We start from the raw sequence: 25,899 nt of genomic DNA on the forward strand, positions 1-25,899 counted from the left end.
TGGATTACCCCTACCCCAACTCTCCTAGAAGAATTCATTGTCCTTTCCATAGTGTTCCACAATGCCGCTTCTTGTATCAAACCCACCCTGTATTAATGTTCTATATTTACTTATCTCCTCTACTAGACTGTGGTTGTCAAAATAGTGGACCTCCTAACCCTGGAGCCCTGCTGAAGTGTCTAGTACAGTGCATGTCACCTGCACTAGAAGACAGAAGTCTACTGAAGAAAAGGCATCATGAGTGTTTCTGGTCAGAAAGCCCACCCTTCTCTATCTAACCACACTATTTCTCAGCTTATTCAAGAAGCCCGGGGGCCCCTGGTCTTTCCTTTGCTCCCCCCATTCATTGCCCAGCTACCTCTGCTCCGTGTACGGCTGAATCTTTTGCACAATGATGTCGGAATCCAGCACCCCCAGGAGGACCCCAATCTGGCGGATGAACATCCCCTTCAGCCTCTCAGTTAGCTGACTGACGTTGATATCCAAGATGATCTCCACCAGGTTGTTTTTCCTGGGATCTGGAAAGCATGTGGATCAGTCATGGCTTTAGAAGTAGGAGAGTACACACAGACCTGCCACTGTGCATTTGCTTTGGCACAGGAGAGAAAGGAGTGAGAACATTCAGATGTCCTTCAAATGGAAAGGGACAATAGTGAATTCCTGATCGGGCAATCTGGGGCTGGCTTAGAAAGCTTCTAAAGCACTCCTGGTCTCTATACCAACCTGAGAATTCCCACACATGTGCTGGGGATAAGGCTGAAGCAGTGATGCAATGAGGGGTGGGGAGTGATGATGGGAGTGGGGAAGAGAGAAACACTTAAACATTTGTTTTAAAAGCCTCTGTGCAACTGGCAGTGCTAAGCAATCCAGGCCAAGTGGGGTATTAAGCAATCTCTCCTGACTCACATCTGATTTTCAGTGCCTCGCTGTATTTTGTGCACAACAATGGGAGGAAAAGTGTCCATCTCAACAATCTCCTCAATAATGGGAATGCATCTGTCCCTCCAGGTTTAAATACAGTTAACAAAAGAAAATCCAGTCAGCCAAGACACAAGGATTTCCTTAGAGCCACATCACAGCTGCACTATCTTTGCATAACTCTAAAACGGTGAGGCTATCATGTTTTACTTTTGAATATGTCCTAAAGATGTTCGACATTTGGAATTTCAAACTGATTGTTTGGAATGCCTTATTTACATACTTGAATGCACCATTTGCCTGTTCTGATGTATAATTTGCATAATTAGTAGACTATCTGTGATCTGACTTTAAACACCGAAGAGATTTTATAGTGTCTCAGCTACTGTCCTTCCTAGAGGCAGGACAAGGACTGGAAGACCTCCCAAGATCCCTTCCTGTCTAAAACATCCATATATGAGGTTGGCCTAGATAATAAAGACTAGGTTTAAAGTTAATACCATTTCATCAGAAGCTCAGGAATTTATAAAGCTCTATCCCACCTCTACACTCAGTGCCTCCCTATCACCAAATTAACCTCAAAGCAAAACAAAAACATGGTTCTATTTAAGAAGAAAATTTTTATTTCTGCAAAGCTGAAAAATGTAAAGAGCACTATTACTTTACCTTCCCTGGACGGTCAGATAAGGCCTGAGGCTCAACTTACAAAAATAAATTGTTTTCTGCATCTGGATGCTGATGAGACATCATGACTCAAGCTATTCCCATGCTCAGATTCCCAAGCACCCTGAGCCCTCTCTCATCAGTCACGAGGAGGGGAGAAAGTGCTGGACTAGGAGCACAAAGGCCTGGCTCTGACACAACTGCTGTGTGACACTGAGCAAGTCCTGCCCTCTCTGAGTTTGTTTCTCCATCTGAGATGAATAGGGGGAGGTCTGTATTTCCGCATGGGTAGGGGGTATTGTTGGAACAGACGGTCTCTATGGAGTTTTCAGCTTGGGGTTTCTTGATTATTTTTAAAGCTGGACATGCCACCTGGCTCTGTCCATGCTGGGGGGAAGGGGGTCTCAGGATAGAGGCCTTGACTGGCTGATTCAGCAATTCTACTCACCCTCATCACTAAATGAACTCACCAGGTTTCACCTCCACAGTGGTCCGGTCTGTGTCACTCTCACCCTTTGCATCGGTCACTTTCAGGTGAAACGTGTAGGTTCCCTCGACCAGGTTTGAAAGAAAAAGGATAGGGTGATGGTCAGAGTGATTTAACACCTCCTGTAGGGTTGAACAACATGGCTATGTTACAGAACAAAATGCCATTCCTTTCCTGGAGTCAGTTGCTGCTTTCACCGTAACTAGGCCCTTCAGGGCTGAACTGTTTCAACCTTGGGCAGTTCCTGATCTGGAACAGCACTGCAGCCTACAACTGCTAGGATCAGGGAAGGGAAACCCATTCTGTGCTATACTAGCTTACAGAATGACCCTAAGCAAGTCACTTAACCTCCCTAGATTTCAGAGAACAATCTGGGTTTGATATAAGGGGCCACTTGATTGAAGCATATACGGGAATGCGTGGCTCCTCCTCCTCCCCACTCCTGTGTAGCTCCCCAGCTCCTCGCACACTTACCCCTGCTGCTGGGCTCCCCTCATCTCGAGTCCAGAGGTAGCTGACTATTCCCTTGTCATCTGAGGACTTAGAGCCATCCAGCTCTGCTGTGCTCGTCGGTAAGGTAATCACCACATTCCCAGTTATCTTGGCTACAGGTGGTTTGTTTATTTCTAATAAAAAGAAATCATTGACATAATGTGACATTCTGGAAAAGAAGAAATGTTTCTTCATGATGCTTATGGGGAAATTAAAACATCAAGAGTACCTTAACCAGAGAACCTTTTTAAGTGGCTGTCCCTCTCACCAACCAACAGTGTAGATGAAAGCTACCAGCGCTGCAGTCCTGAGGTTACAGTCCTACCCAGAGAAATGTTCTCCTAACACTGTACAACAGAGGGGATGAGTGTGCTTTCCTCCCATATTCTCCCAGCAGCCTTCCCAAATGGAATCCATTTCTCTGCTTTGGAGGTATGGGATGATCAGAAATAATGGCCCAAACTGGCTTAAAACCTTGGAGTTTAGGTTTCACCTAGCTGATCTTGCAAATTCTCCTTCAAAATATCTTAAAATGTTATTCTCTGAATGTCTTTTTGGAATGTCCTTGGAACTTCACAAGAGAAAACAAAGAGCTACCTCTCTGATTCGGAGCCCCACGTGAAGCTTTGTATATTCAGATGTCTATGCAGTATTTAATCAGCTTGATATCTTATGTCTGGAGGTCTGCATATCTGATGGTTTTTCCTGCTATCAACTTAGGGCCCTCTCCCACAGCCCTCACTGGTCACCGTGCCTGTAAACTAGAGCAAGGCCTCTGGCTGGCCTCAGCTCAAAGGCTCAGGGCAAGCATAGTCAGCTGTAGTGCGGCCGTCATTCTCAGGCCTGACAGCAGGTGTCACTGTAGCTAACAGGAGTCACGACCCAGGTCTCAGCAATGCAGGGGCAAAATAAAAATGCAAAGAATAGAACCCTTAATTCTTTCCCTATTGAATTGAGAAAGAAAGTAAGGAGGGAAGGAGGGAGGACTGAAAAGAAAGTAAGAGGATGGGAGGGAAGGGAAGATGTAGGCAGGAGGAGGGAGGGAAGTTAAAATTCACCTTACAGTCCAACTAAAGGCTGTTTTAGAAAAGAAAATAACATTTGCCCTCACCCCAACCCTCTTCTCCACCTCTTGCTGTCTCTAATCAATTTCTGCACCCAAACATGACAGGATAAATTCTTCAGCTATCTGACCCTAAGAGGCTGCTACACAAACTGGAGGCAGAGAGGTACCTTCTTTGACAATGACATTCACAGAGCTCTGGCTTTGCAGGTTCCTCTCATCTTTGACAGTCAAGGTGAACACATAGGTCCCCACTTGCAGCCCAGTCACAGTGGCAACACTGCTGTTAGCATTCTCGAGCTGCACCCCATCAGGTCCCCTGCAAAAAGAGAAACCAGAGGGTGGAGTTGTACCTGTCTGCTGCTGTCCTGTCCCTAACTTAGCAGGAGGAGACAATGACACCCTCAGCAAAGACACGAACTACTGTTACCCAGAACTCGACAAGACATGTTTAAAAATATTTCAATTGGACAAAGTGTCATTTGGCCTCAAAATACAGGCTGCCTGCTGGTCAGAAAATTCAAATAGCTTTCAAACACCTCTAGCCTTATCCTTTATATGAGCCTCTAGAACACTTGAACTCTTTACCATTCTAGTTTGTAAAAGGAAGAAAGTCCTCTGAGCAAGTCTCTGATCAAAAGAATGATTTAAGAGTGATGTTCTAAAAAGCATTTCTGGCCCAGTAGTTGGTTTGACTCTTGCCAGCAAGGAAGCAAAATGCATTTCTTAATCACGTGCCCAAATCCCTCCTGATGAAAAGTCAAGGAAAGGAAATGGGGCAAGACTGCAGAGAACTCTCAGGACAAAAACATCTTGTTTGTAGCAACTCTATAAGCAAAGTTCCCTTCAGCTCCTGGACAGGGGCCATCAAGCACCTAGGACACCCTACATCCCTTCTTCCCCCTTGTGGCCTCAGAGAGTTGCCTGCAGCAGCCAAGGGAGCTCTGTGCCAACACTGAGGCTGCACACAGCCAGAGAGCCAGCCCTCTGCTCAAGGATCAAAATGCCCCAGAGCTTTTAACTACAGGAAAGCCAGAGAAATCTGCAGACATCCAGGATTTACTTTGTTTTGCCTTTTAAAGTTACATCCTCTGATCCTGGTAGCTCCTCCTGAAGCACAGTCTCCTTCAAGAAGCTATGCTAAGCATTATCTCTGCTGTAAACACTAATAAAACTCAGCTAAAAGGTCTATCAGCCATATCTTCAATAAACAATTATAATTAAAAACACCCTGGGCTGGGTAAGATTATGTTCTACCAAAGATAAAAACAAGAGCTGAGGGAAATAATTTCTAGATTCCAACTCAGCAATCTAAAAAGCAAGTCATTTGTATAGTCAAATTAAAGCTCTTTTCCACCCATCTCCAATGCCTTTGTCAAACAAACAAACAAACACAAAACAAAAAAACCCAGGCTGTCCTATGGTTGCTACCTTTGGAAAGAGAATACTTTTAACTCTTCTTAGAATCCTTTTGCTGCTTGTGGGATCCTGCATATAATTTCAGTTGCATTAGTTATGGTTTAAAGGAGCTAAAAGAAACTATAGGAACTAAGAATGGTTCAGTTAGGTAATTTCAGTGTAATTAGAATTATTTTGATTACTGTCTTTGGCCTCTGGCTAACTTAATTGGTAAATGGTGTCTTCAAGAAAACAATAACAGAGTAATGCTTTCATTTTATGGATGTATTTTCAATTTCTCTTAATAGCTGCTCTGCCCCATCCCCCGTGCCAGCCTTACCCAGTTAATTCTGAGCAACAGTATTTTTCTGCTCCATTACCCCTTCCATCCTGCCTCTCAAGTGTAATTAAATTCTGCATTTCAGCAGATGGATTGTACCTGCAAAAGCACCAGGATCACACAGTACTACCTGGGGACTAGTTGATGGCAAGCATTCTTTTTTTCTTACAAAAATTATTTATAATATCATTTTCTTGGAGTTGAAGTTTGGAATTGCAAACATTTCTTCCTCAGTCACCCCACTGGATAAGCCAATAAGAGCAACTCAACTCATAAGAGCAAATAAAACCTTGCTCTTCCAAGGTCTGGAGGCTTTGCAAAAATAAGGATTTTGTGTCAATACTCACTGTGTTTTTTCCCAGAGATATGAGATAATTTTCTGATCATCTGAGCTCTTGCTGCCATCCAGGGTTGTGCTATCCACAGGAAGGGTCAGCTCTTTATCTGGGCCTGCATCTGCCTGAGGAGGCTTATTGTTTTCTGGAAGACAAAGAGTTAGAGGTCAAAAGCAGCCAGTCCAGGTGGGAAAGGAGAGGAACCAATTGGGACACATGTTCTGGAAGCCATGGACTCTGCCTCTCAGGCCACAGAACTGTCAGATACTGTGGGAGATGTGGTTACCGTCAGGGAGCACACAATAAAGAATATAAGACTGAAACACATCAAGCAATTCTGACAGAAACAGACAACATAATGAAGTTATAATGCCATACTAAACTTGAACTCTAATGCTAAGGGAGTTCAAATGAAAGTATTTGAGTGACAAGACAGGGCTGTCCTGAGGAAGTCAGTTTTAAGCAGGCCCTTAAAGGACGTGGTATTGGGTTGGTGCAAAAGTAATTGCTATTGAAAGGAATGGCAAAAACCGCAATTACTTTTTAGGATTTGGGATGGCATAAACTCTGTTTCCTAGGTCTCCTTGAAGGGACCAACAACAAGCCAAGGGAAGGGCACAAGCTGAGGCTGGGAAGTATCCTTCATCTCTAGCTATGAAGAAAGCACAAGGGGAAGGGACAATAGAAGTCACCAGAGGCTCTATGGATCGGTGCCTTCTGCTTCTATCCTCATACAGCTCAGAACCCAACCCTCTTTTCTCCCAAGGTTAAATGGACTCACCAATAGAAGAGCCAGAACCACAAGGCTGGAGCTTACCAGGCTGCACAATAACAGTCACTTGAGCAGTGGCCTGCTGTCCTATTGTGTCAGTCACTGTGAGTTGGTAAGTGTAGTCTCCTTCTTGCATCGCAGAGAGCTGTAAGGTTGGTGTTCTAACACCCTACAAATACAAATACAGAAGTGGAAAAGTGGACTCCAGGAATCACAACATCACACAATAATTACTACTCTGGTAAAAACGATTTAGTTTTCTAAACCTAAGACCTAAGATGGTACTGGGCTATTACGTCCCAGTTCAGCACATGAGTGAATGTGGAGTCAGATATCATAAGGCACCCTGCTGAGGGTTTCCCCCTTCAAGGAAACAACCCTCCCTGACACAGCAGCAGTTTCAAATAAAGCCAGAACTCTCGTAAGAGAGGGCAGTATCGGGAAATGTGCAGAGATTACCAGGGCCAGTCTCTGTGACTCAAACCAGAAAGAACACCGTGAACAAACAATAAATGACCCAGTTTTAAAAACACTGTTTAAAAAGATCCTCTTCCTGCTGAGGCTACACAGTGCTCCTAACAAAGCTGTCTCAGTGACACACGGCAGCAGCTCAAGATGCTGTATAACACCATACTGTCTCCTTCAGGTCTGTACAGGTTCTGCAACAACCTAACACAACATTTAAACAAAAGCCAGGTAAAACGGAGGCTTTAAGGGGGGCCTTAAATCTAGAAATATAGAATCTTGGGTATCGGGACATTATAAATAATTTTGGGCAAAATTCCAATGCAGGAACTTCCTGTAGAGCAGTAGGCAAAAACTAGTAGCCCATGGGCTGAATCCAGCTTGCAAACATTTTGTTTGGCCTGTAGTGTCTCTCATATTGGAAATTTTCACATAAAGGTCTCAATTTCTTTCTTCTCTTGAAAAGCTGGGCTATCAAGCAATGTTGGGACCATCCTTCCACGTGGCAACAACCAGCTGGACCTTAAGAGTAGATGACTCCTTTAGTCAGGGCTTAAGTTCAGCACAGCCACCCTCCAGTTTTCTTTCTTTATGTTCCCTGCCTGGTGACAGATCTAGTCTCTCTTCTCAAGCATCTCTAGAGAGAAGACACTCACCATCTAGTCCATCTACTGTAACTTGTTAGAGAGCTCACTAAGATTTGCATCCTTGTAGCTTCTACATAGTTTGACCCTCTGGAGTCATCCAGAACAACTAACATTTCTCAGCCTTTTCCTCTAATACTAAACATTTAAGATAAAAATCTTTTTTTTTTTTTTTTGAGGTGGAGTCTTGCTGTGTCACCCAGGCTGGAGTGCAATGGTGTGATCTCAGCTCACTGCAACCTCCACCTCCTAGGTTCAAGGGATTCTCCTGCCACAGCCTCCCGAGTAGCTGGGATTACAGGCGCATGCCACTACGCTCGGCTAACTTTTTTATCTTTAGTAGAGACAGGGTTTCACAATGTTGGCCAGGCTTGTCTCGAACTCCTGACCTCATGATCTGCCCGCCTCAGCTTCCCAAAGTGCTGGGATTACAGGCGTGAGCCACTACACCTGGCCAAGATAAAGATTTTTGCTACCACGTTAATCAAAGGCCCCTAAAGCTTTCTCAGTTTGTTTGGAGGTTTCTAAAAATGCAGTCCAGCAGCTCTACTTCTCTTGGGCAAGAAAAAATAGGAACCATTCCCTCCTACCTGCATCTCCACCACTTTCCCTTTGCTGCTTGGGCTGAGTGACCACTCATAGCTGGTGATGCCATGATCATCAGTGCTCTGGTTCCCAAAGAGGGTGATGGAGTTTTGGGGCAGGGTGATCACTTGGTTGGGGCCTGCGTTGGCCACAGGGGGGTAATCCACAGCTTTGTTCACTGTCAGGTTTGCAGTAGTAGAGTTGGTGGCTCCATCAGAGTCTACTACAGTCAAGCTATCAGGGCAGAGAGAGGAGTGTGATCAGGGACGGGTTTAAGGAAAGAGGAATAAACACTAGAAGACTGAAAATTAAGGCTAAGAAATACCAATGTGGCAAGGTTGCCTATTCTTATCCACTTCTATTGGAAAAGCAGAAAGTACTACTAGAAGCTAACACTGACTGAAGTTTTATGACGTGCTAGGCACTGCTCCAAGTTCTTTATATCTCATTAAATCCTCACAACAATTCTATAAAGTATTATCTTCATTTTACTCCTCACATACATAAGGAAAAAGGCAGAGAGGCCAGGTGCGTTGGCACACACCTGTAATCCTAGCACTTTGGGAGGCCAAGGCATGTGGATCACCTGAGGTTGGGAGTTTGAGACCAGCCTGGCCAACATGGTGAAACCCCATCTCTACTAAAAATACAAAAATTAGCCAGGCATGGTAGTGCAGGCCTATAATCCAGCTACTTGGGAAGCTGAGGCAGAAGAATTGCTTGAACCCAGGAAGCGGACGTTGCAGTGAGCTGTGATTGCACCACTGCACTCCAGCCTGGGCGAAAGAGGGAAACTTCATTAAAAAAAAAAAAGGAAGGAAGGAGGGATGGAGGGATGGAGGGAAGGAGGGAGGGAGGGAGGGAGGGGGGAGGGAGGGAAGGAGGGAGGGAGGGCGGGAAGGAAGGAAGCAAGCAAGCAAGCTTGCCCAAGGTCATACAGCTTGAGAGCAGTGGGGTCAGGTTCTGATCCAGGCAATATGTCTCCAGTGCCATTTTGTTCTGCTGCTGCCTGCACGCATCTGTGTCCTGAGATCTTTATAAGCATTGTCTGATATGGCCCTCATAACAACCATATAGAGTAGGCATCATTGATTCCACTTTTATAAGAGGCTTAGAAAGGCTAAGTAACCCACCCAAGGGCTATATAGTAAGCCAAGATGCACGCCCAGTCCTCTGATTCCAAAGCTCAGAAACCAAATCTTAAGAAGAGGTAATTCTTGGTCCCTATTCCCAATTCCCTACACTATGTAGTGCAAGCTCTGTCTGCAGCAGGCTGTTTTCCCATCATCCTGTTCCAGCTGTTTACATATCACAAGGATGGACATCCTAGGCAGACAGCCTGCGGGACGAACCAGGAGGGCTGGCTCCAGTAAGGCAGGAGCTTGAGATGAAAATGAATTCTCCTACGCAACAGTCCCACAATTTGTGCCAGTGAGACACAGGATTTGCAAAAAAAAAAAAAAAAAAAAAAAAAAAATGTTCATTTATAAGATCAGGCTTTTACCTAAATGATGCCTTCCAGCTGAACAGCCTAAAGCTTCTCATGCCACCTCAAAATGTGAGCATAAGCAAGCAAGGAGATTTGGGATCTTTCCATTTTGCTGACAGAAAGAGGAAAAGCATAGAAAAGACATGTAGTTTGTTTAAATCTCACCACCAGCCACAGACAGGGCCAGACGTCAGTGAGGTTTTATCCTGCAATCTCACCTTTTACCTATGGTGTGAAGGGGATTTTTGGTATTACAGCCTTTAGGAAAAAAGCACAAAAACCTCAGACACACAAACATGTACCTATCAGCAGATATCTGAAAAAGAAAAATTTACAGAAGTTTTGCCTCTTTTCCTAGTTTCTCTGTTGTTTTCACAGGTTTGGGGTTTTTTGTTTTTTGTTTTCAGACGGAGTCTCGCTCTGTCGCCCAGGCTGGAGTGCAGGGGCGCGATCTCGGCTCACTGCAAGCTCCGCCTACTGGGTTCACATCATTCTCCTGCCTCAGCCTCCTGAGTAGCTGGGACTACAGCTACCTGCCACCATGCCCAGCTAATTTTTTTGTATTTTTAGTAGAGACGGGGTTTCACCGTGTTAGCCAGGCTGGTCTCGATCTCCTGACTTCGTGATCCACCCGCCTCGGCCTCCCAAAGTGATGGGATTACAGGCGTGAGCCACTGTGCCCAGCCTGTTTTTTGTTTTTAACATATGCCATTTGTCTCCTATGTCAGGACAAAAGCACCTTATAGACAGACAGCAAAATGGCAGCTGCCCATTTTCTCTTTCACCTCAAACAGTCCCTGGCTTGCCTGCAAAGATCCTGAAACCAAACAGCAGCTGACTACAGGGCTGAGGAAAAAGGCTACAGCCACGTAAAAGTAAGAGAGATGAAAAGGTGAGTGAATTACAACCTTAATGCTAATCAAATCCAATCATATCATTTCATGGATTTTTTTTTAAATGAGGGCTAGGAAAAAAAAATCACTCTCATACCCCATCCACTAAAAAACCTGTAGGTTAACCTTGTAGTTAAAAGCTTAGATTCTAGAGTTAGACTGTTTGTGTGACCTTGGGCAAGTTACTTAACCTCTTTGTGCCAAAATTTCCTAATCTGTAAAATGAGGATAACCATAATACCTGTTATAAGAATTAAATGCAATACTGCCAGCAAAGAGCTCAGAATAATAGTAAATGTTCAAGAAATATCAGCTATCATTGTTATTATTTTTTAAAAGGATCAACCTGGCCCAAGCTGAATTCTGTAAATAGAAAAATTCCTACATTAGAAATCTAAGGTGAAAACCAGCTCAAATTTCCATTTTAAGCGAAGTAGAAGGCTCCAATCTTGTTGTACTGGCAGCTACTTTTCATTCACCCGAAGGGTTGAATCAATGGAAATCCTGCTAAGTCAGAAGTTGCATATTGATTTATATGGTAGGTATTGTGCTAGGATACTCATTTCTGTGTCTCTGGCACCATCTAAAATTTGGTTAATCTCAGATTCATGGGAAGACGGATAGACATGAATAAACTGTCACACTATGGTAAATGCCACGTAGAGGCCCTGGGTGCAACAGGGAAAGAGGAGAGCCATATTCTCTCCTGTCTGGAGGGATCTCAGAGAACCTCATGGAAATTGAGGAGGTTCTTAAGGACGGGCAAAACTTGAACAGATTGAGAAGGGAATTAAAGGAAGTATGAACAAAATACATGGATCAAGTCAAGGAGTAAAGTAGAATGAACCCTGACTTCAGGATTAGAAAATCTGCATTTAGGGCCGGGCACGGTGGCTCACGCCTGTAATCCCAGCACTTTGGCAGGCTGAGGTGGACCTCGGATCACGAGTTCAGGAGATCGAGACCATCCTGGCTAACATGGTGAAATCCCGTCTCTACTAAAAACACAAAAAAATTAGCCAGGAGTGGTGGTGGGAGCCTGTAGTCCCAGCTGCTCGGGAGGCTGAGGCAGGAGAATGGCATGAACCCAGGAGGCAGAGCTTGCTGTGAGCCGAAATCGTGCCACTGCACTCCAGCCTGGACAACAGAGCAAGACTCCATCTCAAAAAAAAAAAAAAAAAAAAAAAAAGAAAATCTGCATTTAAGTTCCAGCTGTGAGACCTCAGAGAACCGTCATTTTTCTTAGCTGTCAAATGAAGATAGTATCATCTATATATCATGTTTGTATGATACTCATATATTAATACAAGTGCTTTTTAACATACAAGGGATTACGCAAATATAAGGAGGATTACTCTAGAGTCAGCTTCAAAGCTTTAGTAATCACTCTAGAATATCAATACTAGCTCCCCAAAAGTACTTTCTTTGAATCATATTCCCGAAAAGCCCCAGCAGAAAATGAAAACCACTAGTCAAACATAAAGATTATGAGATATCATAAGCTGAGGAAGCATTTTCCAAAGGGAAGAAAAAAATGAGAGTAGGTCCTTCAGATTTTGCCTGAGAAAAGGCAAAGGAAGGTGGGCCTTTTCATTTAACAACAGAAATCCTAAAAAAAATTTTTGGAGACCTGCCAGATAAGGCTTGAGAAAGATTAACTGTGGCAGATCCTGATCTACTGTACAAGAAACTTTGCCCTAAAAAGTTACCATTATTGTAATCACAATCACCACAGGGCTCAGAGAACCAATGGAACCAAAAGCTGTATTATCAACCAACTCCACAGTGAATTTGATATTTGTCAAAGTTACTCATATAAGAATGTAAAACCCATGAGAGGAAAAAAAATGGCCTTTGGTAAACTTGAAGCTGAATCCTAATTTACCTGAAAGTGTAGTTCCCAGGGACAAGTTTACTTAGTTTTAATATGGCTGTATCTTCAGAAATCTTCTCTTCTCTCAGAGGCCCCTTAAGTTCTTCCCAATGGTACTGAACGATTTTATCATCATCAGTGCTTTCTTGACCATAAAGAAACATCAGTTACAACATGAGAACGCTTGGTCTTAGCACTTATCCAGTTTACACAAACCAGGACAACTACCCAGAGATTTAAAGCTAGGAAAACTTCATGAAATTACAGACTATCTCTCCAGAATGTTTCTTCCCTAGGAATACTGGGTCATTCCGCCTCTCTATGTATATTCCACTGTGTAGTATTCCAAGGACTCCAACACAGGCAACCTCTGGTTAAAATACTACTGTATGAAGAAAGGAAAAGCAATAATTCTTAAACACATGAAAAAATACCCAACCTCACTTAAAAGAAATGCAAATTAATTTACACTTGAGATAGCATTTTTTTAACCTATAAAATTGGTAAAGACCAAAATTTCATAACACATTATATTGGTAAAGGTCTGGAGAAAGAGGACCTCTCATTAGTCATGGTATAAGCATAAACTGACACAACCTCTATAATGAGTAATTTGGCAATATTTATCTCTGCCCCTGCAATTCTTCTATGAATTTATCCTACAAATATACTTGTACATGTGTTAAACATCATGTTTACAAGATTATTCATGGTAACATTGTTTGTAATAGCAAAAGAATGAAAGTAATCTAAATGGTCATCAATAGAGATTGACTGAAAAGTAAAAACTCGTACAATGAAATTATACATCTATACGATGGAATGCTACTTAATCTTTTTTTAAAAAAAGAATAAGCATCTTATGTGTTAAGAAAAATTCTCCAGGCCAGGCATGGTGGCTCACGCCTGTTATCCCAGCACTTTGGGAGTCTGAGGCGGGCAGATCCCCTGAGGTCAGGAGTTCAAGACCAGCCTGACCAACATGGAGAAGCCCCATCTCTATTAAAAATACAAAATTAGCCAGGCTTGGTGGTGCATGCCTGTAATCCCAGCTACTCGGGAGGCTGAGGCAGGAGAATTGCTTGAACCCAGGAGGTGGAGGTTGCGGTGAGCCAAGATTGTGCCATTGCACTCCAGCCTGGGCAAGAAGACCGAAACTCTATTTCAAAAAAAAAAAAGAAAAATTCTCCAACATACAAAAACAAGCATCACACATAACAGCACATATAATGTTCTTTTATTTGTGTAAACACAAGACAGAAGGACTATATATGTATTTTCTTATATATGTATAAAATATCTCTAAAAGGATACACAAAATAATAATACCACTGGCTGTCTGGAGGAAAACTGGACACTTAGCACACATGGATATTATGATTCTTTTCACTGTATACATTTGCATATTATTTAACTTTCATCTATTCAAAACTGTAAAATAAAACAGTACAATGTGAGCCCTTTCTACCACTCTCTATCACAAGGGCTTCTTCCTGTTCTCTCTCTTCCCTCTTGGCCTACTATCATCCTCCTAGCCTCCTCCTCTTGCCAGCACCATCAACATCAAATGCTTAACCTTGTTAGAGGGTCCTCTGCTAAAGCTGTAACTGCCTCTGCCAAAAATCATCACTGGTACCAAGATAAGGTACAGGACCTTAACCGGTCTCAAAAAATCAAAACAAAACAAAACAAAAAAACAAGCAAATACTGGTGAGAGGATAGGTCTGAAACCTCTTGCACCATACAGCCACGATTAAGGGCAAAGACCCAAAAATCCTCTCATGTCACTCACTGGATGACACTACTCTGAAGAGTAAAATGTTAAGGAGCCCAGACCAGGCTGTGGAGTGCATTCTGTGAGTGTCTCCAGGAAGCGGCCGATGAGAATCTTGTTAGGCAAGTGATGGCTGGGTAAAAGTTCCTCAGTCAGGCCTTCCAGTTACTTACCTTGCTATGATTGGAAGGAACTTTGATTCCATGAATGAAAAAGGCAACTCCAACTAAGCAAATCTGAAAACCAGTGAGTTTCAACTAAAATCATGCTAATTACATGCATAATTTCAGTTTCTTACCATCTCAAAGTGGAAATATTACTTCAAATAGGCTACCTGGGGATTTTAAAGAAGGCCTGTCTGGTGTGTTGCTTTTCAGTCAGTTGCTTCAGATGGTTGGCCTTCCCCTAACATGGTCAAGATGACTGGCCTAAACAGAATGCAGACATAGCTGGCCCCAAATCTTCTACTAGAGTTTTCTACCACAGTACATGGTGAATGTTCTTCTAAAACATCATACTTAGACAAGTACTCACGACTGCCATCAATGACTGTAGAAGTGGTTGGCAAAGAGATCTCCTGGAACTGAGGTGACACGATAGCAACGGGGGGCCGATTCTTACGGGGCTCTGCAAGAAAGTGACCCAAAAGAAATTGGGAAAGGGGCTTCAGAAATTACAGGAGCAGGCTGTATCTGAGAGGATTATAAATCAATTTCCATTACATCAGTGGTCCCTAACCTTTTTGGCACCAGGGACCAGTTTTGTGGAAGACAATTTTTCCATGAACGGGGGGTGGGGGTTGGCGGCTGGGGTGCAGTGCGTGGTTTTGGATGAAACTTCCACCTCAGACCATCAGGGATTAGATCCTCAAAAGGAGTGTACAACCTAGATCCCTTGCGTGTGCAGTTCACAATATGGTTCATCCTCCTGTGAGAATCTAATGCCATCACTGATCTGACAGGAGGCAGAGCTCAGGCAGTAGTGCTCACTCACCTGCCATTTACCTCCTGCTGTGCAGCCCAGTTCCTAACAGGCCACAGACCGACAGTGGTCCATGGCTTGGGGGTTGGGGACCCCTGCATTACATAATTAATGATTAAAGCATCACCACACAGGAGAGTTACAAGACCAGATTGCCATTCTAACATAAGACACTTGGGAGTATAAAAGCCTCTTCCAAATCTGACCATTCCTAAGACCATGCCCTGTGTATTCTTTCAATGCTCATGTGCTATCTAGTTGATGAAAAGTACTATAGCAGCAAGTGACTCCTTTCAGCCAAGCCTGACTACAGGCAGACAATGAACAAGCTGTGGGCAATAAACGCCTTGGCAATCAAACCATCCCTTGGCACAGACTGTGCTGAAAAGCTGATGGGTGGTTTCTCAACCATCCTAGAGCTCACTGCATGTGAACTAACTATGGGTTAAGTGATGGGAAGGTCACAAACCACTCTGGTCCACCCAAATGACTGTGTGCTACAAATCCATGGCCTTTTCTTTGCAAAATGATCAAATGGTCTTGAGGCTGATCACATTTTTAAGAAGGTGAAAGGATTATCTTGGCTACAAAGTAAAAGGAATGAAAAGAAAATCTATTACCAACAAAGAAAAGAGCATTGAGAATTTATGCTGTATATGTACCACTGTTGATATGGTCTGGCTGTGTCTCCACCCAAATCTCATCTTGAATTATAACTCCCACAATTCCCACATCATGGGAGGAACCTGGTGGGAGGTGATTAAATTATGGGGGCGGGTCTTTCCTGCGCTGTTTTCATGATAGTGAATCAGTCTCACGAGATCTGATGGTGTTAAAAACAGGAGTTACTCTGCACAAGCTCTCTTTTTGCCTGCTGCCATCCATGTAAGACGTGACTTGCTTCTCCTTGCCTTCCGCCATGATTGTGAGGCCTCCCCAGCCATGTGGGACTCTTAAGTCCATTAAACCTCATTCTTTTGTAAATTGCCCAGTCTTAGGTATGTTTTTATCAGCAGCGTGAAAACGTACTAATACAGTAAATTGGTACCAGTAGAGTGGGGTGCTGCTGAAAAGATACCCAAAAATGTGGAAGCAACTTTGCAACTGGGTAACAGGCAGAGGTTCAAGCAGTTTGGAGGGCTCAGAAGAAGACAGGAAAATGTGGGAAAGTTTGGAACTTCCTAGAGACTTGTTGAATGGTTTTGCCTAAAATGCTATAGCAATATGGACAATAAAGTTCAGGTTGAAGTGGTCTCAGATGGAAATGAGGAAATTGGTGGGAACTGGAGCAAAGGTGACTCTTGCTATGTTTTCGCAAAGAGACTGGCAGCATTTTACCCCGGCCCTAGAGATTTGCAGAACTTTGAACTTGAGAGAGATGATTTAGGGATCTGGCAGAAGAAATTTCTAAAGAGCAAAGCATTCAAGATGTGACTTGGGTGCTGTTAAAGGTATTCAGTTTTATAAGGGAAGTAGTGCACAAAAGTTCAGAAAATTTGCAGCCTGACAATGCAATAGAAAACAAAATCCCATTTTCTAAGGAGAAATTCAAGCTGGCTTCACAAATTTGCATCAGTAATGAGGAGCTGAAAGTTAATCCCCAAGAAAATGGGGAAAATGTCTCTAGGGCATGTGAGAGGCCTTTACAGCAGCCCCTCACAGGGGCTGGAGGCCTGGAGGCCTAGGAGGGAAAAATGGTTTCGTGGGCCAGGCCCAGATTCTCAGTGCTGTGTGCAGCCCAGGGACTTGGTGCCCTGCACCCCAGCTGCTCCAGCCACGGCTGAAAAGGGCCAACATAGAGCTCGGGCTGTGGCTTCAGAGGGTGCAAGCCTCAAGTCTTGGCAGTTTCCATGTGGTGTTGAGCCTGCAAGTACACAGAAGTCAAAAATTGAGGTTTGGGAACTTCCGCCTAGATTTCAGAGTATGTATGGAAACACCTGGATGTCCAGGCAGATGTCTGCTGCAGGGGCGGGGCTCTCATGGAGAACCTCTGCTAGGGCAGTGCAGAAGGAAAATGTGGGGTTGGAGGCCCACACAGTTCCTACTGGACAAATGCCTAGTGGAGTTGTGAGAAGAGGGCCACTGTCCTCCAGACCCCAGAATGGTAAATCCACTGACAGCTTGCACTGTGCACCTGGAAAAGCCGCAGACAATCAATGCCAGGCTGTGAAAGCAGCTGAGAGGGAGGCTGCACCCTGCAAAGCCACAGGAGTAGAGCTGCCCAAGACCATAGCACCACACCTCTTGCATCAGCATGACCTAGATGTGAGACATGGAGTCAAAGGAGATCATTTTGGAGTTTTAAGACTTGACTGCCCTGCTGGATTTTGCACTTACATGGGGCCTGTAACCCCTTTGTTTTGGCCAATTTCTCCCATTTGGAACGGCTATATTTACCCAAGCCTGTACCCCCATTGTACCTAGGAAGTAACTAACTTGCTTTTATTTTACAGGCTCACAGGCAGAAGGGACTTGCCTTGTCTCAGATGAGACATTGGACTGTGGACTTTTGAGTTAATGCTGAAACGAGTTAAGACTTTGGGGGACTGTTGGGAAGGCATGATTGGTTTTGAAATGTGAGGACATGAGATTTGGGAGGGGACAGGGGTGGAATGATACAGTTTGGCTGTGTCCCCACCCAAATCTCATCTTGAATTGTAACTCCCACAATTCCCACATGTCGTGGGAGGAACCTGGTGGGAGGTGATTGAATTATGGGGGCAGGTCTTTCCTATGCTGTTCTTGTGATAGTGAATGAGTCTCATGAGATTTGATGGTTTTAAAAATGGGAGTTTCCTTGCACAAACTTTCTTTTTGCCTGCTGTCATCTACATAAGACGTGACTTGCTCCTCCTTGCCTTCCACCATGATTGTGAGGCCTCCCCAGCCACATGGAACTGTAAGTCCATTAAACCTCGTTCTTTTGTAAATTGCCCAGTCTCAGGTATGTCTTTATCGGCACCATGAAAATGTACTAATACAACTGTCCATCTTCTCTTAAATTTCTCTGAAAATGCAAAATAAGATTCCTTCCTACTGCACTGTGATCTACCTACAGTGGTTCATTTTAAAAGAATGACAGGATTTTGTTACCAAGGTGAAAGAGACTGGTAGTGTTTAAATGAGGAACTCTGTGTACAAAGGCCCGCATCTCTGGAAAGAGGTCAGAAAGAGCTGGTCACTTGGCTGGTTCTCCTTCTGCATGCTTCTCCTAGGCTCTTGGCTTCCCTGTGTCTGTTAATTACAACTCATGGTCCCTCTCAGCATGGCCCACTTGAAGAAGTAGTTCTCAGTAGATAAGTTATTGCTTAGGCCATACTGCACTATGGGCCATGTGTCCAGCTCAGCATTCCAACTAGAGCACTGTTGGAACAAAGTCTGTATTTTGCTGTTATAACTATTCACCACATTGAACTAGGAATTGTTGAATAAATATATTACAAAAAAAAATGAGAATCAAAAACCCCAAATCAAATCTCTGTCTCCTCAGGAGTCCTGCAGAGGGAAGAAGGGAGACACAGCCAGGGCTGAAAACATACCTGGCTTGACTGTCACGTTCACATAGCCTTCACCATGGGCATTTTGACCCTCTACAATCACTCTGAATTCATACAGGCCTGGAGTGAGCTGCAGAAGTGAGAGAAGATCTCTTAGACAATCACAAAGAGCAGGAATTACATTTAAAATAAGATATATCTGAACTTTCCCAAGCTGAATCTTTCACTCTTTCCTTCCCCTGTTTCCAAAATGGAAAAGGTAAAGTAGCCTGTAATCCTAGCAATCTGGGAGGAGGCGGGTGGGATCACTTGAGTTCATGAGTTCAAGACCAGCCTGGACAATATGCCAAAACCCCATCTCTACCAAAAATACAAAAATTAGCCAGGTGTGGTGGCACACACCTGTAGTCCCAGCTACTTAGTAGGCTGAGGTGAAAGGATGGCTTGAGCCCGGGAAGTGGAGATTTCAGTGAGCCAAGATCATGTCACTGCACTCCAGCAAGAAAAAGTAAACTAGCTGAAGAGATAAACAATGAACTGGGAAAAAAAAAAAAAAAAACCTTTTTAATGTGAATCTTATGACTAGCTGACTCTAGAACAACAGAAGGGATTTCAAATATCTCTGTACTCCCATTTTCTTTTCAGAAGAACATTAAGGGCCCCAATATCCCACTCCACAGAGTTACGAAATTAAAATAATCATCACTTCAAAGAAAAACATTTTGTAAAGATACTAAATAGTTCCCAAATATCTGAATATTTTTCCCTCCTGATTTTTACTAATTTATAAACTTAATATAAAAGAAAAAACAAAAAAGTACCCAGCATATCACTATCATAATACATCAACTCATCAAATTTCTCCATTTCCTTCCAATCCTTGACCACATATTAAAATAATAGTTGTGTACGGCTCATTCGTTTAACAAACATTTACTGAAACCAAATCATGTACCAGTCATTGTCCTAGGCTTGTAGTTTGGATACGAATAAGGTAAGATCTCTATCTTCAAGGAGCTCATATTTCAGTGGTATTCAAAGTTCTAGCTAAAATCAAGGTATCAAACTTTCTATTGTTCTTTCTTCCATTCACTTAGCATGAACATCTTCCCTACTATAATACACTCTTTTTTTTTTTTTTTTTTTTTTTTGAGAGTCTCACCCTGTTGCCCAGGATGGAGAGCATTGATGCAATCTTGACTCACTGCAACTGCTGCCTCCTGGGTTCAAGTGATTCTCATGCCTTAGCCTCCCAAGTAGCTGGGACTACAGGCCTGCACTACCATTCCCAGCTAATTTTTATATTTTTAGTAGAGACGGGCTTTTGCCATGTTGGCCAGGCTGGTCTTGAACTCCTGACCTCAAGTGATTCACCCACCTCGGCCTCCCAAAGTGCTGGGATTACAGGCTTGAGCCACCGCACCCAGCCACAATCTTTTTAATATTTATTTTAACGACCACGGAGCAGTAGATGAATAAATGTGTCAAATTTCACATAAGCATTTCAAATTGTTGGATATTTGGGTTGTTTCCAAATTTTTACTATTATGACTAATGCTGTAATGAACATCTTCCAGGCAAATTTTTTTTTTTCTTTCTGTCTTTCTTTTGAAGTATTTTCTTTGGGTAAAGACTAATCGAGCCACAAGTAGCATCTTTGGCTACTTCCTCTTTATAACACTCTTCTTCTTGGCTTTTACTTCTGTGCTCATACTTCATTTCCTTCAGTTTCCTCTACCCTCCATCCCTTAAATGATGGGCGTTCCCAGGATTCCAACCTCAGCCTGCTTATTTCTTCACTCTGCACACTCTCCCTGGTTGATTTTACCTAATGCTGTGGCTTCAAAAATCATCTATTTGAGGTTGATGTGCAAATATATCTCTCCAGCCCATACTTGTCTTTTGACCTCCAGTCCCTTTCCCCCAGCTACTAACTGGACAACTCAATTCAAATGTCTCACAGGTACCTCAAACTCACTCTGTCCAAAAATGAATTAATCATCTGCAAACTTCTCCTTAAAACTTGCTTCTCCTTCTGTGCTCCTCATTTCAATGAACATCCACCCAGGTACCTAAGCCAAAAAGCTAGAATTATCCTAGACTTCTCTTCCCCAACATCCCCAACCAGTTCATCAATCATCAAATTTTATCAAGTCCAACTCCATATTATTTTTCCAATCTACTCACATGTCTCCATCCACACTGCCATCACCTTAGTTCTTAACCACTTGTCATAGCACAATTATTAAAGGCATGGCCTTTAGAGATGGAAAGCTCCAGTTTAGACCTACCATTTAATACCTTTGTGAACTTGGCCAAATCACCTCATTTCTCCAGTTTTTAGTTTTGTCATTTGTAAAAAAGATAGTAACACCTACATCCTGGGATTGTTACAAAGATTAAAAGAAATAAGTGTATAAGATAATCAGCACTGGGTATGGCACATGGTATGCATTCAATAGGTGGTTTTTATTTTTATTTTTTGAGACATAGTCTCACTTTTTTGCTCAGGCTGGAGTGCAGTAGCATGATCATGGCTCACTGCAACCTCTACCTCCTGGGCTCAAGCGATCCTCCCACCTCACCCTCCTGAGTAGCTGGGACCACAGACACGTGCCACCACACCCGACTAATTTTTGTATTTTTTGTGGAGTTAGAGTTTCACCATGTTGTCCAGGCTGGTGGTTTTCAATTTTACTTATTTAGCTCTTTTACTCAGGCTACTATCATTTTACACCTAAATTTTTCAACAGATTCCTCACTGACCTCTATAGTTTGAGTCTTATCTCCTCCAATCTGTAGTCAGGTGATTTTTCTGATCTGAAGATCTAAACATGTGTTTCTCTTGCTTAAAGCCTTTCAAGGGCTCCATATTCCTTCTGGATGAGATTCAAAGTCCTTAATCTGGCATATAAGGCTTTTGCTCCATCTGGCCCCTGCATCTTTCCAACTTAGAACCACATATAAATTCCCCTTTCCCCACATTTTCTCTCTCATTTTTTTGGCCCAGTGGACATGTTGCTTCTTCTGCTTGAGGTATTATCCCTTCACCCTTTACCTAGTAAGTCAGTCACTCTAAGAAATCCACTCTACCTTTCCAAGGCTTCAATGACCCTCTGCACTGACCTAGTGTGCCACCTGTTATAATTACCTGCTTCCTATCAGTATCACCTACTAGACTCTATTGTTCTTGCACATTAAAATTATGACTAATTCACTGGTAAATCCCCAATGCCCGCCACATAACCAGTGTACAATGAATAGATGTAGAATGAATGACTAAATGAGACTGTTGGGCCAAAGAATACACACTTTTTTCTTAGAGAAAGGATCTCACTTTGTCACCTGGGCTTTAGTGCAGTGGTACGATCATAGCTCACTGCAGCCTTAAACTCCTGGGTTCAAGTGATCCTCCCACCTCCGCCTCCTGACCAGCTGAGACTACAGGTATGAACCACCACACCCAGCTAATTTTTTATTTTTTGTAGAGACAGGGTCTCGCCATGTTTCCCAGTCTCGTCTCAAACTCGTGGCCTTGAGCAGTCCTCTCACCCCACCCTCAGCCTCCCAAAGTGCTTGGATTACAGGTGGGAGCCACTGCGCCCAGCCAAATACAAACATTTTAGAGCTGTCAATAACTGTACTTAAGCTGGGCATGGTGGCTCATGCCTGTAATCCCAGCACTTTGGAAGGCTGAGATGGGAGGACAGCTTGAGGCCAAGTGTTCAAGACCGGCCTGAGCAATATGACGAGACTCTATCTCTACAAAAAATACAAAACTTAGCCGGGTATAATGGCATGACCCTGCAGTCTCAGCTACTCAGGAGGCTGAGGTGGGAGGATTGCTTGAGCCTGGGAAGTCAAGACTGCAGTAAGCCGTGATCACACCACTGCACTTCGGCCTGGGTGACAGAGCAAGACCCTGTCTCAAAAAAACAAACAAACAAACAAACAAACAAAAAAACCTATACTGAATCCCACAAAGGCTGAGTCAATGTATGCAGTCATGTGGCCACAAATAACCTAGCTTATCCCAAATTCTAAAATCCTTAAGTTAGCCTTAAAAGCTGTTTAGTGTATATTTTCAGCCACCACTACCACGCTGGTACAGTCTTCTTACCATAAATGAAACTTTGAGAATCATAAACTAACAAATACTGGATGTCAGCCAGTCAGATTTTTGGAGGATTCATTTCTAAAAGAGTGTTTACAACTTAAGTGTAGACAGAAAATTGTAAGATATTCATTTTAGAAAACAGTCAACTCCTCTACTTTTGCCCTGCAAGTGAAAGGAGGCAAATTCACCTTCGATAGCTTGAGGATCTGGGAATGTTTCCCTTCCATTTCTCCACTGTAGTCTCTAGGATGAGTAATCAGCTGCCAGTTGTAGGTGTAGGTTTCTCCTATAGAAGGGCAGTTACAAAAATCATGAAAACACACACCTACACACAAAGAGGACAGCCACATAGCCTGCCAATAACAAATCTCTTCTGATCTTGACAAGGCTTTAGTTTTTAAGATTTCACCCCAAAGCCTGTAGGGAAACCAAACCATCTGCTGAAAGAAAGAGCAAAGTCTGCTGACTCAGCTACAGTTAGGGCTTCTTCCAACTCTCTCCCAACAATGCTTATTCCTGCCCTATACCGACCCTCTCAGGGCCAATCCTCCCTAAAAAATACCAGGTTGTTCATGGTGTGGCATACCACTGAAAATACATGTCCTACCAACCATTACAGATGAACTCATTGGGAACAAAGGCCATTTTCTTGAAAAACTTCTTTTGCAACAAAGAACAGCAATGACTTCTAAATAACATGGTTCAAAAATAGCTTTTTACAGAGTGCTAACAATGCTCGTCTCACTGAGGTCATCACACCCTGGTGAGTTAAAAGAGCTACTTCATTCCTGCTGAGCTAAATAACACACTGCAGAAGATGGTAGGGGATGGCCCATTTAAAACAGGCCCAGTGAAATTAATTAAAATCAAATGAAGCATTAAATGGTCCCCATTCGCAGTTCAGACTATATCACTAGGTAGGGCAAGGGTAGAATCCTATCTAAATGGCATCCCTCCCCAGAAAAAGTAGTCTTAAATTTTTTTGGATCAAAATGCATTTCTGGTTAGGGAAGGGAGGACTTTGGTAGGAAGGTTTAGTTTGTTATTAACCAAAAGTAAAAAAGAAAAAGGGGGAAAGAAAAAAACCTGAAATGCTTAGCAGAAAGTGGTCACCTTTTTCTTATCTCATGAGTTCAAATGTTAAAATCAGTACACAGAACCTAATTCCAAGATATCCTTCATCTGAAGACCAATTTTATTTTATAATTCTGGGAGACAAGATCTTCCTTCCTTCCTTCCTTCCTCCCTCCTCCAAAACAAGAACTTTTTTGGCCAGTTGTCAGCGCCAACAGCTCTCACAAATGTATATAGTATGTAGTAGTTAGGTTACAAGAGGAGACGGAAAGAAGCAGCACAAGCAGGACTTGCACTCAGAGACATTTCTTCCAACTGTAGCTGGAAATTCTTTTCCACATAGAAAACAGTTTGGGAACAGATAATTTTATAATAGCTAAGGCTAGCAACGTGAATTTCAAAACAGGACAATATTCCTAGGACAGAAAAGCTCAGGGGATGAATTATATACCTCATAGGCAGAAATATGTTCAAAGGTAGGAACAACTGAGTGTAACTCTATTAGAAAGAGTGCTGGTTGCAGTGACTGAGGACAGTCGTTCGTTTGTTTTATTGACTGACTGACTGATTGAGATGAAGTCTTGCTGTTGCCCAGGCTGGAGTGCAGTGGCACGATTTCAGCTCACTGCAACCTCTGCCTCCCGGGTTCAAGTGATCCTTCTGCCTCAGCCTCCCAAGTGGCTAGGATTACAGGCATGCACCACCATGCCTGGCTAATTTTTGTATTTTTAGTATAAACAGAGTTTCACCATGTTGGCCAAGCTGGTCTCAAACTCCTGACCTCAAGTCAGGATCTGCCTGCCTCAGCCTCCCAAAGTGGGATTACAGGCATGAGCCACTGTGCCCAGCCCTTTTTTTTTTTTTCTCTTTTTTTTTTTTTGAGACAGAGTCTTGTTCTGTCACCCAGGCTGGAGTGCAATGGCACAATCTTGGCTCACCGCAACCTCCGCCTCCTGGGTTCAAGCGATTCTCCTGCCTCAGCCTCTCAAGTAGCTGGGATTACAGGCGCCCACCACCACACCCAGCTAATTTTTTTGTATTTTTGGTAGAGATGGGGTTTCACCATGTTGGCCAGGCTGGTCTTGAACTCCTGACCTCAGGTGATCCACCCACCTCAGCCTCCCAAAGTGCCAGGATTACAAGTGTGAGCCACCATGCCCAGCCAAAGAATCTATTTCTAAACTAATGTGTTTTGAAACACTGATCTACAAGATGATAGTAACCCACAGAAATGTACATGAAAATATGGGTTAGGAAAGAAAATAAAGTAGAGCTAAACATGTCTTTCACAAAGAATGGTAGTAGTCAACAGCTCAAGGCAGTCCCTCACCTCCAACTTCAAAGGCCACTAAACCCCCATTCACCTTAACTTGTCACCAGAGGAAGAAAGGAAAAAGCTTCTCTAGAGGAATGTGAAATGAATTGATAAGGAAACCTCAATTCGAGAGCAGAAATATAGAACAGACCGGGCGTTTTGCTTCTGGAAAAGTACTTTTTGCATTAATATGCTATTTGGTATTAGGCCTAGAAATTAAGAATACTGTATTGGAGATGTGTGTACCTAAAATGGAAGGACCCCATCCTAAATAGGGAAGGACATTCTACTTGACTAACCATTTAATGAGAATAACATAAACCCAACTCACTCAATTTCTATCAAAGTATGTACCACTCATGTCATAAATAGTGTTAAGAGAACCCATATGTGTTTATAAGTCAAACTTCGGTATATTAACATATACTTCAAAGGTGAAAGTAATGTTCATATTACAAAAGTTTTCTTAAATAATGAATTAATCATCCATACTTTATATATTTTATAAACCTGAATTTTGTATATCACATTAGGCTTATCTTTTTTTTCCCCCAGGGGCAGGGTTCTCATTATGGGAAACAATGGTCCTTATAACAGTCCTGTGAGGATAGGATATAACCCGGGTATGCACAAATATTTATGGAATATGAGAGGTACTATATAATGTAGGGTTTGAGATCATAGGCTTTGATGTCAAGCTTGGATTCAAATCCCAGCTGAGCCA

At 42.9% G+C, this 25,899-nt stretch overlaps 1 protein-coding gene across 6 annotated transcripts in view; it reads right to left on the reverse strand.

The window, feature by feature from the left end:
- Positions 1–25,899, reverse strand: part of KIAA0319L (KIAA0319 like) — a 123,411-nt gene that overhangs the window by 14,176 nt on the left and 83,336 nt on the right. For all 6 annotated transcript variants that reach the window (XM_030823408.1, XM_030823410.1, XM_030823405.1 and 3 more), the window contains exons 6-16: positions 22,975–23,072; positions 18,712–18,799; positions 14,726–14,818; positions 12,430–12,562; positions 8,168–8,396; positions 6,514–6,637; positions 5,709–5,841; positions 3,794–3,942; positions 2,543–2,694; positions 2,052–2,190; positions 359–518 (exon numbers count right to left, since the gene is read on the reverse strand). In XM_030823408.1, coding sequence (XP_030679268.1) covers positions 359–518; positions 2,052–2,190; positions 2,543–2,694; positions 3,794–3,942; positions 5,709–5,841; positions 6,514–6,637; positions 8,168–8,396; positions 12,430–12,562; positions 14,726–14,818; positions 18,712–18,799; positions 22,975–23,072 — 1,498 coding nt within the window. The remainder of the gene's footprint in view (positions 1–358; positions 519–2,051; positions 2,191–2,542; positions 2,695–3,793; positions 3,943–5,708; positions 5,842–6,513; positions 6,638–8,167; positions 8,397–12,429; positions 12,563–14,725; positions 14,819–18,711; positions 18,800–22,974; positions 23,073–25,899) is intronic.

This window comes from Nomascus leucogenys, chromosome 12, assembly GCF_006542625.1.
Source record: "Nomascus leucogenys isolate Asia chromosome 12, Asia_NLE_v1, whole genome shotgun sequence".
In the NCBI taxonomy this organism is placed as follows: Eukaryota; Metazoa; Chordata; class Mammalia; order Primates; family Hylobatidae; genus Nomascus; species Nomascus leucogenys.